Source organism: Notolepis coatsorum, assembly GCF_963971535.1.
Source record: "Notolepis coatsorum genome assembly, chromosome: 18".
Classification (NCBI taxonomy): Eukaryota; Metazoa; Chordata; class Actinopteri; order Aulopiformes; family Paralepididae; genus Notolepis; species Notolepis coatsorum.
The window spans coordinates 72664734-72678634 of NC_140182.1; the positions used below are offsets into that span (position 1 = coordinate 72664734).

The window sequence follows — 13901 nt, forward strand, 5'->3', positions numbered from 1 at the left end:
AGCAATCGTCTCCCTCAACTCCATAAGAGTGATCGGTTTCCCCAGTTCCTTGGCCTCTTCCTCAGAAATGTGGGGTATCTCAAGCCCGCCAAAGAACGATTCAAATTTAGAGTCGTCGAGATTAACCTCTGAGCTATATAACTGCGAGTAAAACTCTTTAAAAGTGTCGAATCAGTAGTGATTGTACCCTGTCGCGTCTTGATCGAGGGGATATCCGAGAAATGATCATTCGAGCGTATTTTCATTGCCAATAGATGGCTAGGCCTGGAGCCGTGAAAGTAGTAATTTTGCCTTGTCCTATGTATCAAGAACTCAGACTGTTGTTTAAGTATGGAGTTTATTTCCTTCTTGACTATCTTACGTTGTGTGTTTAGTCGATCACTATAGTTAGTTTGCAAAGATGCGTATAGATCTGCATATAATGTTTCCAGTCCTTCTAGTTTTTTTGACCGGGATTTACGTAAGTTGGAGGCGAAAAGTGTGACATGACCCCTGATAAATCCTTTCAATGCGTTCCATAGGACCCTGGGGTCATCGACCGTGCCAATATTGATCTGCAAGAATTCAGCTAGTTTACTCCTGAACTCAGAGCAGAAATCATCGTTCTTTAATAAGGTTGAGTTAAAACGCCACCTGGGAGCTCTCGTGGAGAGCCTGCCAAAGGTTGCCACAAGGAAAATCCCCTTGTGGTCCGAGAGAGCCAGGGGAACCAATGAGACGTCGAAACTATCAAACAAATTAGGGGATGCGAATGCATAGTCTATTCGAGAGAAGGTTTTGTGTCTGGCAGACAGGTGAGAGTAATCCTTGAGGGTGGGATTGGATAAGCACCATAGGTCTGCGAGCCCAGTGTCCTGGGCCCACATCCTGAGGGCCTTAGAGGACCGTTTTTGGTCGCTTGTTTCAGAGGATCCGGACCTATCCATCTCCACATCCCAGCACGCATTAAAATCGCCACCCACAATGAGAGCGTATCCAGTAAGTTCCAACATATTCTTTGTGATTGTATTATAGAACGCTGAATCAAATGTGTTAGGGGCATACAATGCTATTATTGTCATCTTGCTATGAGAGAACTCAACTTTTGCTATAGTAATCCTTCCCTCCGTGTCCGACCACACATCCAGGACTTTGATATCAAGGTTACGTCTTGTAACTATGACGACTCCTTTCGTCTTATCATCGGCTGAGGATGAGGAGATAACGTGATATTGTCGATTTGCTAGCCTTGACACATCACCCACCAATAAATGCATCTCACTAAGGAGAGCAATGTCAATATTTCTTCTCTTCAATAACCAAAGGACACTGGCACGCTTGTGTGGGGCGTTAAGACCTCCTGCGTTCCAAATTAAGATATTCAGTTTAGCCATGGTCGAGTTTGTCTAAATGCGTAGAGAACATACCAGTGCAGCCAGGCTGAGTACAGAGGCGCTGATCCAGGCGGGCCCAGATGGTCAATCCCAGGAGTTCACAGGAGGAACAATTACACACATATAAGGCAACAGCACATAAAACACATAAAAATACCACCCCAGTTACAACCCCCCCTCCTTCTACTCTAAACCCTAACCCACCCGTCCTATTATAAGCCCTCCTATACCCACTCTCCAATCCCCACCCTATGCCCCATCCACTAAGGATGGTCATCTTCCTATCATTTCCCACTAGAGTCATGGATCCAATAAGACGCTCCCCACTCCGACCCCCCTCTAGATAAACCCCTGATTAAACCCCCACTAGTCCAATAAACACAAATAATAATAAAAATAAAATTCAATAAAGATATCGGTCGAAAACCACCTGAGCCTTGGCCCTAACATGAGATAACCATAATGGAAAAAATAGCCATTATTATATAATAACTCAACATCACACCTGCAACCATCTATTTCCGAGTCTGCGCTTCAACGTCGCAATGTTATAGCACAAATGGATAAAGGAAAATTCAAAACAAAATTTAATTAAAGCATACCAGCCGATAGTCTAAGGCAGGATCGGGTCACAGGTAAATTGTGCAAAATTGTGCAAACAGATGTCATTTAAACAACGACAATAATAAGAAAGGGAAAAAAGGGGGTTATGGTCAAAGTGCACACCTGTAACAGTCCCTCTGATCAGGCACAACGGCTGAAATGACATAACCTATGTAAGAATAGAATTAAACACATTCATTAATCCGGGGATGGTAATAGGCAATACCTGACATAACCTGTTATCATATATTGTTCCAATAAAGATATCGGTCGAAAATCACTGTGAGCCTTGGCCCTAACATGAGATAACTATAATGGAAAAAAAATAGTCATTATTATATAACAACTCAACATCAACCCTGCAACCATCTATTTCCGAGTCTGCGCATCAACGTCGCAATGTTATAGTACAAATGGATAAAGGAAAATTCAAAACAAAATTAAATTAGAGCATACCAGCATATTATAGTCTAAGGTACGATCGGGTTCCAGGTAAATTGTGCAAACAAATGTCATTTAAACAACGATAATAAGAGAAAGGGGAAAAGGGGGTTATGGTCAAAGTGCACACCTGTAAGTTCCCCTCTGATCAGGCACCACGGCTGGAATGACATAACCTATGTAAGAATAGAATTAAACACATTCATTAACCCGGGGATGGTAAAAAGCAATACCTGACACAACCTGTTATCATATCTTGTTTATATATATATTCAACCGATCTTCTCCTACCGGAGCCCAAAGCTCAAAACAGCCTGGATATAAAAATAACAGCATACAAGAAGTTAGTTAAGGACCCGATCACTGTTGAATTGTGCGAGTCGATTACACTTAAACAGCAACAACAACCAAAGTGCGTAAATATTAACGGGTCTCGAATGTCTCAGCGCAGACGATAGATGCAGCCTGCTAGCTAGCCCGAGGCTAGCGCGTAAGCTAGTGATGAATCCGGATAGCACGTTAGTCTATTATGTACATTGTTCAGCTAGCTCGTTAGCTTCCAAAGAGGCGATACACAAGTACGACCATGAGGTCAGCTTTAGCAAGTAACAGAAGTCATTGGGAAGCCCCGCTAGTTGGATGGGCAGTGGGCAGTTAGCATGTCTGGGCATGACAGCAAGTGTTTGTGAATAGCCGGCCCTAACAATGTATTCAGGCCCACATCGCCACGTCACTCACCCGATATAGTTATCAAGCTACATTCTCGGGTATCCCCTCGAGATATTCCTTCGCTTTATCCAACGACCAAAATGAACGCCGACCATCGACCTTATCCAACACAGATAATTTCGCGGGAGCGAATAGCGTGGGCCTCAGGCCTAGTTTCCATAGCCTGGACAAGACCACTTTGTATTCGCCTCTCTGTGCACAGCGAAGTCTTTCTTTACAGAAGTGGTCCTAAATCTATTTTCCTAAATATTCACGTCACTACTACAAGGTAAGAAAACTGTATTTTCCCAGTCTCCAAAATCACAGCCGACTCGACACATGAAAATTCCTCCACACTGGAAAGCCGTAAATCCACTTGCCGGCTCTTTCCACAGCAAACCGGAAGGCTTGGCACCTTGGTTGTTGAGTCCATCCGTTCAGTCTTCTTCTTCTTCTTCTTCTTCTTCTTCTTCTTCTTCTTCTTCTTCTTCTTCTTCTTCTTCTTCTTCTTCTTCTTCTTCTTCTTCTTCTTCTTCTTCTTCTTCTTCTTCTTCTTCTTCTTCTTCTTCTTCTTCTTCTTCTTCTTCTTCTTCTTCTTCTTCTTTTGAATTTCCGGCAGTGTAGACGCATCGTGGCGTATTACTGCCCTCCGCAGTTCTTTTGATGAGCTCTTCTTCTTCTTCTTCTTCTTTTCCCACAGTCTACTGGAATCCGTCATCCCCTACATTGTCCATTGGAGTGCAGCTAATGCTGCTACTTCCTGTCTGAGCCCCCCTCTGCAAGACACTCCTTGCCCCCTGTGATCTTATCCTGGACTGCTTGGTCCCTCACAACCCCCTCATCCAATTCCCTGACCACCTCCTCCCATTTCAGACCTTCCATTCCCAAATGTTGAACCGCTATCCTAACAATCATCTTTACCCTATCTGTTCTACCCTTAGTCTCTGCCATACCATTAACTACCCCTGCCACGAAGGCCACAATACCAAATTTCTCCTCCCTTACCCTCTCTCTATCCTCCTGCTCTACCCTCTCTGCCAAGTGCCCTTCTCCAACCCCCTGCACGCTATCTTGACTTCCCTGTCCTACCCTGCTAGCCGCCTCAGCATACGATAACTTACCCTCCCTTCTCACTCTCTGAACCGCGACCTCCCTCTTCATCACCTCACACCCCCTAAATGCTACACTATGCTCCCCACCACAACTACAACACTTCAGCTGCACTCCCTCTCCACACTTCCCATAGTCATGTTCCCCGCCACACCTAGCACACCTCTGCCCCTTCCTACAGGTAATAGCTATATGGCCAAACTCCTGGCACCTATAACACCTAAGAGGACTCTGAACAAATTCCCTAACCCTAAACATCCTACGCCCTACAAACACCTCACTAGGAACAACCCCACCCTCAAACTTAATCACTACCTTCTCCGTCACTATCCTATCTGCTCCCCTCTTCATCCTTTCTGCACTCTTAACTATGCCATTACGCCCGTCCCCCTTTAACTCTTCCACCAGCTGCTCTACGCTAACCTCGGCCGGTACCCCAGCTATCACCCCCTTACATCCCCCCTCCCTCTTCTCCCCTACTCTCGCTACCTTACTTATACCCACCCCACCAATGCTCCTCATCTTCCTAGCCCTCTCCACCTGCTCCTCACTACCACACCCTACGGCCAGATTCCCATCCCACAAAACTCTCGCATACTTTACCTCACCTAATTGCTCGTCAATGAGTTTGGGCAACTCGAGCCTACCTACTTTCCGCACTCCCCCCTCCCCCTCAAGCCTAACCACTATATGAATCACTTCTGCAACATCATTTCCTCCACCCTCGCCTTCTGACCCACTTGAGCTATCGTCCCTCACTTTCTTCCTCTTGCTCCCCTTCCCCTCACTTACCTCCCTCTTCTTCTCCTCCTTCGTCCACCCTTCTCCCCCACTCTCCTCCCCCCTACTCTCCATATCGTCACCACCCGACCCCTTACCCTTGCCCTGGCTATTCTCGCCCCCATTGCTGTCGTTCCTCTCCGCCTGTTTCTTCCTCTTACTCCCCTTTCCCTCACTTACCCTCCTCTTCTTCCCCACCTTTTCCCACCCTTCTTTCTCACTCTCCTCCCCACTATACTCCATTCTGTCACCACCCGACTCCTTCCCTTTGCCCTGGCTATTCTCACCCCAATTCTGTCCCCCCACTTGTTGTCACTCCCCTTCATGTCACCGTCGCCGAGAGAATTGTGGACTATATATATATAGAGACACAAATGTTCTAGAACAGTGTTTCTCAACTGGTGGGTCGCGACCCAAAAGTGGGTCGCGGGGCCATTTTGAATGGGTCGCGGATGTGTGTAAAAAAAAATTAAAAAGGAAAAAAATATATATATATTTTTTTTCACTACATATCTTTGTGAAAGTGGCTTCTCAGCTCTGGTCCAGCTGAAGACAAAGCAGAGGAAAAGATTGGACATTGAGCATGACCTCAGAGTTGCTTTGTCTACCATCACCCCAGACTTTGAGACTCTTGTCAGGCGCAAACAACATCCCCAGTTATCCCATTAGTTCCCTGGGATGTTAAGCTAAGAAGTCTGCTAAGAATATATTATTTATTATTATTATTATTATTATTTTATTTCATTGTGTTTTTAGCCCTAGTTGCACTTTTGTTGCAACCCCAGTTATCCCATTAGTTGCCCCAAACTTAGGTCTGTTATGTTAAGCTAAGAAATCTGCTAAGAAGCATATTATTTATTATTATTTTATTTCATTGGGTTTTTAGCCCTAGTTGCACTTTTGTTGCACTTTTTTGTGTTTATTTCATGTTTTTAACAGTGCATGAAAGATTGTGTATTACTGCAAAAAAAAGTGAAATAAATCATAGTGGTTAAAAAATTTGGGTCGCGACGTAATGACTAGGGAAAATGTTGGGTCCCGAGGCTAGACCAGTTGAGAACCACTGTTCTAGAATATTCGGTTATGACATCATACGGTGACATCACGAATGTTCCAGAACGTTCTATCATGACGGCATACTGTGACATCACAAATGTTCTAGAATGTTCTATTATGACAAATAAGACGGTTCAATGACTTTATCTAAATCCAATCAATATTCCTAATGCCATTTCAATGTAAGGTTATAAAAATAAACATATAAACATTCATACAATACAATAACCTAAATATATAGCTTTGGCTCCTACAGTGTTGAACTTGAGTGCTACAGTCTTGAGTGCATAGTAGTAAAGACATCATTAGCATAGTATGGTAGTAATATACAGTAGGCAAGGGCGATTATTTAGTAGCAAAGTGCATGATAGTAAAAGACAGTACGAGTTACATGTCTCATTCTCATTTCAGTAATTATATGAACGGGTATCTCTTCAATAGCCCATCCTTTATTTATTCTTTTAAGGGTTGAAAGTACTAGAAACACAAGCGAAGATACCCCATCTTCCCATAGGCGGCCGTAGCTATGTTTCACCCGTTTCGGGGTCCAAATGTGGAAAACTGATGTGTGATGGAAATGCTTGAAAAGACAAACACTGCCCATTTGGTGCATCGGGTTAAGAGAGTTCACTGACAAAGTCTTTCACCTCACCTCCTGACATAAACCAAGTAATAAGAAAATAAGAAAATCTCCTAGCTCTAGTTGAGCTGCGTCATGGTGAGTTTGGCATGGTGGCTATAGCTTCACGCCTGATGCGCAAATTGATCTAAAACATTATATTTTCATTGGCTTCCTATTGTGATTCTGGGTGAGGTAGAATATTGTAATAAGCCTGGGGGAGGCTTAAAGAGGATAATTTGGGTATAATGTTTATGGGTAGGTAGTTTCACAAAGGGGAAGATTTTATGGGGGAGGGCTGCACCTACAGAGGGGTAAGATATTAGGGAAGAACCTCCGGGCGTGGGTGATTTGCCCGGTACTAATCTGTGTGCAGAGAGACTGTCGAGTCCAGCATTTAGCCCTGTAGATAGGCATTTTTTTTATTATTATTTTTTTTTATTATCTTTTTCCTCCTTCTTTTACCATTTTTTCTCCCCTCCCAATGTTAGTCATTATGCCAATTCCCAATCCTCTTCCTGGTCGTTGCACACTCTACCCCCTACCGTCGGTCTGGGAGGGCGGAGACTATCGCATGCTTCCTCCGACACATGTGTAGCCAGCCCACCACTTCTTTTCACCTGGCAGCGAGGACTATCACTGAGAGAGTGTAACGTGTGGAAGGTCACACTACCTCTCTTAGATCCTTCCCTCGCTGTGCAGGCGCCCCGACCGAACTGTAGGAGTCGCTGTCCACAACAACCCAGACCCACCCACCGGCTTCCCTCCCGCTGACTCTGCCAATCGAACCAGTATGGAGGCCGGCCAAGTCGGAAGCAACACTGACAGCTGGATTCGATACCAGTGTCTCTTGCGTTGCGCCACCCAGCCGCCCGATAGGCAGGTTTTTATTGTTTTTGGTGGAAGCCCTCACTGCCCAGTGTGTATGAATCAATAAAACACCGTTCTGGCATTTACACAGAATTTTGGCCTCAGCCTTCATTCCCTGGCAGAGCTAGCTAATTAGGACCTGCAACGCTACAATATAATGCATCATATCCCCAGTTTGCTGTTTCATTCGGTATACGACATTAGGATTAGGATTTTAGGGCTAAAAAACATCTCTCTCTCCCCATTTGCTTTCACCCCACAGTTTGAGAATCACTGGTTTAAGGGCGGCTAAGTGGCGCAGTGGGCAAGGCGCTCGCCACTAACGCAGGATATGCTGGGTTCGAGCCCAGCTCTCGGCGTTGCTTCCGGCTTGGCTAGTCGTTCATACTAATACAATTGGCAGTATTAGGGGGTGGGAAAGCCAGTGGGTGGGGATCGGACGTTGTGGACAGCGACTCCTACAGGTCGGTTGGTGCGCCTGTACAGCAGAATCAGGAAGTATCGGGGGCAGCGTGAGCCTCCCACGCGTTACTCCTCACCACTGAGAGATCTCGCTGTGCAGGTGAAAAGATGCGACGGCTGCCTCCTCGTGTACCGGAGGGGACACGTGATGCAAGGCTTCGTCCACATTGCAGCCGACCAGTGGGAGGCATGGTCTAACAACGTTCGAGACAGGGGAGGGTAGAATTGGATAATACGAAATTGGGATGGGAGAAAAAATAGAAAATGGGGAGAAAAAGTAGATAAGAAAAATAATCACTGGTTTAGCCGTTGTATGTGTGTGTTTGAGAGAGAGAGAGAAAAAGATAGAGAAAGAAAGATGGAGCGAGCAGTTACACATTTAAGTCAGAGTGTGAATTTATGCGTCAGAGGTATGTTTCACTTTACATCCAAGGCCTGCTTTACATTCTCCCTTAAGGTCGCTGTTGTGTTCTGTAATGCATGTGAAAGCTGTACTTCCCAAGAGTCTCCACTATGGGGCGTAGTTGATACAATGCCATGTTATGCCTACAGGAAGTGAGAACAAGAAGAGCCTTCCTTGCTAGAACAGGCTGTACCCTGCTATACCATGCTTGTACCTAATCTGCTTAACTAAAAGGATAACGAGTAACCTGCTTCCTGAGTCTTATTACTACACCTCTACCTACATACAAAATACTACGTACGTACTACATAACAATTGGCGACGAGGACGTTGAACCGGGGAATTTTTTAACAGACGTTTTTACTGCAGGAGAAATGGCTAATCTACATGTAGCTTCTCCGACGTCGTTCTTAACCTGCCCTGGAGAACCTACCATGCCGTTTAAGACTTGGCACCAGATGTTCGAGAATTACATGCTGGTAATAAATGCGACTGGAAACGGTTGGTCCGAAGCTCGGAAGAGAGCTACCCTTCTACATTGCCTTGGTACCGAGGGTCAGCGGATTTTCTACACATTGCCAAATACAGGTGATTCCGTGGCTGACGCGGTGGCAGTGTTGAATGCACATTTTACTCCAAGAATCAACGTAGTAGTCGAGCGACACACGTTCAGAAAGCGTGAATGCCAGAAAACAGGACATTTTGCTTGTGTCTGCCGTGCTAAAACACAGTCAGTGAGTACAGTGGAAATTCCTGAAACTAGAGTGCTATGCTTGGAAGCTTCTGACATTACAAAAAGGATTGTATGCAATGTACATGTACACACACCTACTACCCAGGCTCAAGAATTGAGACTGGTTGTGGACACAGGTTCAACAGTATCCATAATGCCACTGTCTACTTATGAGAAATACTTCAGTGAAACTACCTACTGTTCGGCTGGTGTCGTACACCAAGGCTAGCATACCTGTAACTCCTTCAAGCACTGCAGACACAAGTGGTTTCCTTTCGACGGGTTTATTAAAGGCTTGGTCCTCCAATCCACCGTGAAAACTTAAACAGAAACATATACGTTGCGTCAGGTCAACACAAACAATAATATACACGATATGAAAACAATACATCAGAAAAGCAAAATACAAATAAACATTAATTACCTCGTTGGCTGCATGCTACATAAAAAAGGGGTCTTGTTCTTCTGTTCTTGGTAACAGTCTTAGTGGTACACTACACATAGTCGTACACTCTTCGAATCTAGAGAGCCTGTACAACTCGTCTCACCATTCCTGCCGCTGCAGGTGTCTTAATGAGTCCCAGTCTCCCAACATCCCTGCCGCTTGCTCGCAGGTGTCTTAATCAGACCCAAATGTAACAACACAACAGCAGCCTAACGGGACACCACATATGACCAGACGTCAAAATGAATATATTATAAATTGTAGCAAATTAAATAATAAAGAAAATAAGAAATTAAACATAAATACATTCTCAAATATTACACTTACAAACTGAAATAACATAAATGATGAAACCATATAATGGCCACAGTTACAATACCTGTCATGGGGTGCCTACAGGCTCAGGTGAGGAGAGACAATGTCACGGTCCCTGCTACATTTTACGTTGTGGATAAAGGAACTCCCCTGCTGGGAATGGACCTGTTGACTGCACTCCACCTCTGCATTAGTGGAACTACTGTCCTCCCCTCCTCCGCTCCTACGCCGTCTACACCTGCTCCTGTGATGGCTACTACTGTCACAGCTCCTACGGCATTTGGCTGTGCAAAAGGCTTTGTGCATTGTGTAAAAATGTACCCTACTGTTAAGCCAGTGCACCAGAAGTTACGCCGCTTGCCTTTCGTGGTCAGGGACGCCGTCTCTACTGCTACTACTGCTGCTGCGGATACTACTGCTACTACGGATACTACTACTACTACTGCTACTACTGCTGCTGCTACTACTACTGCTGCTACTACTGCTGCTACTATTACTGCTTCTACTGACTCTGCTATGCTGCCCTGTCAATGCAGACCGCAGTAACTCAAAAAAAGTCAAAATTGAGTTATGAGTGAAATTGAACTCGTAAATAAATGTTTTATCTTGTGACCAAGTTTCAGATGTTAAGGTCGCTCAGTTTTGGAGATATGGGGTTTTAAAAACTGCAGTAACTACAAAATCACACTCAAAAACCAGGCAGACCGCAGTAACTTCCAAACAGTGAAAATGGCTTTAAAGTGTTTTGACTTGCCATCCAAAATGTGTTATAGGTAGATAGATGATAGTACCCAGATTTAACATGTATTAATGAAGTAATCTTTAGGCATACAAAAATATGACATAATTATTTTAATTAACCCCCAAAAAGCAGATACTGCACTCTGCTGCACAGTTCCCTTAAATAATTATACAGGTAATGTACAGGCAAAGTGCAGTAACTTCAAATACAATGTTGTTTTCCCTCCAGCTTTCATAACTTAACCTAGCCATTTTGAAAATGAAATTTAACACCTGAATATATTGGAATGATGATCCAAATAAAATGGCTAGGTTAAGTTATGAAAGCTGGAGGGAAAACAACATTGTATTTGAAGTTACTGCACTTTGCCTGTACATTACCTGTATAATTATTTAAGGGAACTGTGCAGCAGAGTGCAGTATCTGCTTTTTGGGGGTTAATTAAAATAATTATGTCATATTTTTGTATGCCTAAAGATTACTTCATTAATACATGTTAAATCTGGGTACTATCATCTATCTACCTATAACACATTTTGGATGGCAAGTCAAAACACTTTAAAGCCATTTTTCTCAGTTTCACTTTTTTGAAGTTACTGCGGTCTGCCTTGACAGGGCAGTATGGATGTGGAGCCCGAGATAGTAGCACACATCACTGCTACACTCAGTGCCCGGTCGGTGACTGAGTTTGGGGCTGCTTGCTCTACCTGCCCTGAAGTGATTACCACCACTGGCGTTTCACCACATTAACTGCTTTACGGTCGTAAAATGCGCACCAAACTGGACGTACTGCCATTGCAGCCTACTGTGAGTGCACAGGACGAGACTGTGAGAGAAACGGTCCAAAACAAGCAAGCCAAAATGAAGCGCTACACAGATGCTAAGCGTGGCACTCGTGCACCTGTTTTTCGGGAGGGGGAGAGAGTCAGGATTAGAATACCACATCACGTCCCCAAAGCACACCCGAGATACAGTGCACCAATGACAGTGAAAAAGAAGATTGGCAAAAGCACCTTTCTGCTCAGTGATGGAAATAAATGGAACGCATCCCGTCTGGCTCACACTTCGAACACTCCAGATGAGCATGACTTAGGGATCCGCCCTGCCCTGACAGCACTCAGCGGTCACACTCCAGCACAGTCGCGTGCAAGAAACAAACCTAGTTGGCATCAGGACTTTGTTGCACACTAAGAGTAAAATTGGTTGAGCATATATAATTATATCTTGATGATTGAATAACCTGTGCTCCCTTTGTTTAATGATTACCTTGAGTTACCCGGTTTATGATACTGACTGTTGGCTCAGTTTACTTAAGAAAGTGAAAAAGCAAAAGTTCAAAATGTGCATAATGCTGAGTAGCAAGTAACATTCGTTTCACAGAGAGGGGAGATGTTGTGTTCTGTAATGCATGTGAAAGCTGTACTTCCCAAGAGTCTCCACTATGGGGCGTAGTTGATACAATGCCATGTTATGCCTACAGGAAGTGAGAACAAGAAGAGCCTTCCTTGCTAGAACAGGCTGTACCCTGCTATACCATGCTTGTACCTAATCTGCTTAACTAAAAGGATAACGAGTAACCTGCTTCCTGAGTCTTATTACTACACCTCTACCTACATACAAAATACTACGTACGTACTACATAACAGTCGCTTGTGAGACATTTGTGTAATTATTGAGCTTGATCTCCCCTACCTCAGTACATACTGATGTACAAACCTACTTGTGGAATAATACATTATCAACTTCTCATTGTCGCCTGGTATCTCCTTTGTTCCCTCCAGACCCCTGCCCCCGGGTCCTACAAAGTGGTGGACCCCTGCACCTACAATTACAAGCCTCCAAGCTACAGCATGACGGGACGTAACAACATGCCTAGTGACCCCACACAGAAACCTGGGCCTGGGGCACATCACCCTGAGCAGGCAAGACATAAACATGTTGACAGTCACCTTTTAAAAAGTTTGTTCCCATGGTTAAAGGTGTTGTAAGTCATATCTTGTGTTAAAATAAGTGTTAATTAAGCAATAATATGCGAGAACCAGTGGGATATCATGATTGTTGCCACGGCTGTGATGCGCCCGCCCGCAGCCATGAGAGCGAAGCACCTCGGACAGTTCCGGGAGTTGGGCCAGTTCAATGCCCAGGCCGTCGACTTAGTGGAGGATTAATTAATTGCAGCTTTTCTCCAGCGCATCCAGCTCGTCTTTCGTTGGATTGGCATGTCTAATAATGCTGTTTTTCTGAATACCGGTAGATGTAGACCCGTCCTTTATTATATATCCACTCGTTTATGGTTAACGGGTACGTTAAATCAAACGTAACGTTGTCCACAGAGTAGGTCATGTTGACAGTTTCCGTTTGATGAATGGCAGTTGAAACTTTCTACAACATTCTAAAGCCAGCACAGTGGTATATTCATGGTGATTTAACCGTGAGTGTATCATAAATATACCGGTACTCACGGTTTAGAACGCTCTCAACCAATCACAATGCGTGATCGGACCTACCTGTTGTATGAATAGACTTATTCTAACAAACAAAAAAATACCACTTACAGCACCTTTAACACAAGTATTCAATATTCTTCACCTTAGGTTTTGAAATAATAGCCATTGTTCTCTTCCTACAGGTGACGCTCACAAGAGTCAAAGCTCCAAGCTTCTCCTTTGGAATCCATCATTCACAGTACATTGCGCATGTGGTTGATTAGGCAGTGCCACCAGCCGTCCCTCCTTCTTTAAACTTGCCAATAAACATTGGAGCATCATCACTGATCTGCATTGAAAGATGACATTCTTTCTTGTAATGGTTCTCTGTCACCAGTAAGCTATCGCCAGCATGTTATAATCAAAAGGAGCAGATTTCCCCCTGGAGCACAATTCATAACCATGCTATTCTCATGATCTTAAGTTCAATTAATATTTGTGAACTTCATAATCCATCATTTGTGTCCAAAGAACTAAGACTGTTATCTGTTGATTTGTTGAGGCTCTTTTTGGAGCTGCATTGACAATTAATGGAAGGCTGGCATGTTTGACTCATATTGTTGGATTTTCATATTAAATCCAAGTGAGTTTGATTACATTTAGTAATTTAGCTGACACTTTTATCCAGAGCGACTTACAAGTTGTGTACAACAAGTCAGCAGGAAGGGTCTAACTCTGGCAGCTAAGGGTCAGTGACAATGTGATTGATTGATTGATTGAAAATGTTATTAACAGATTGCAGAATGGGTACAATAG

The 13901-nt window shown here is 44.0% G+C and overlaps 1 protein-coding gene across 1 annotated transcript in view; it reads left to right on the forward strand.

Annotated features, from left to right (window-relative positions):
- cimap1b (ciliary microtubule associated protein 1B) overlaps window positions 1-13901 on the forward strand; it is a gene marked incomplete at both ends in the record, with an annotated part of 34180 nt that overhangs the window by 9995 nt on the left and 10284 nt on the right. The window contains 2 exons of the mRNA XM_084335240.1: window positions 12441-12581; window positions 13289-13353. Coding sequence (XP_084191366.1) covers window positions 12441-12581; window positions 13289-13353 — 206 coding nt within the window. The remainder of the gene's footprint in view (window positions 1-12440; window positions 12582-13288; window positions 13354-13901) is intronic.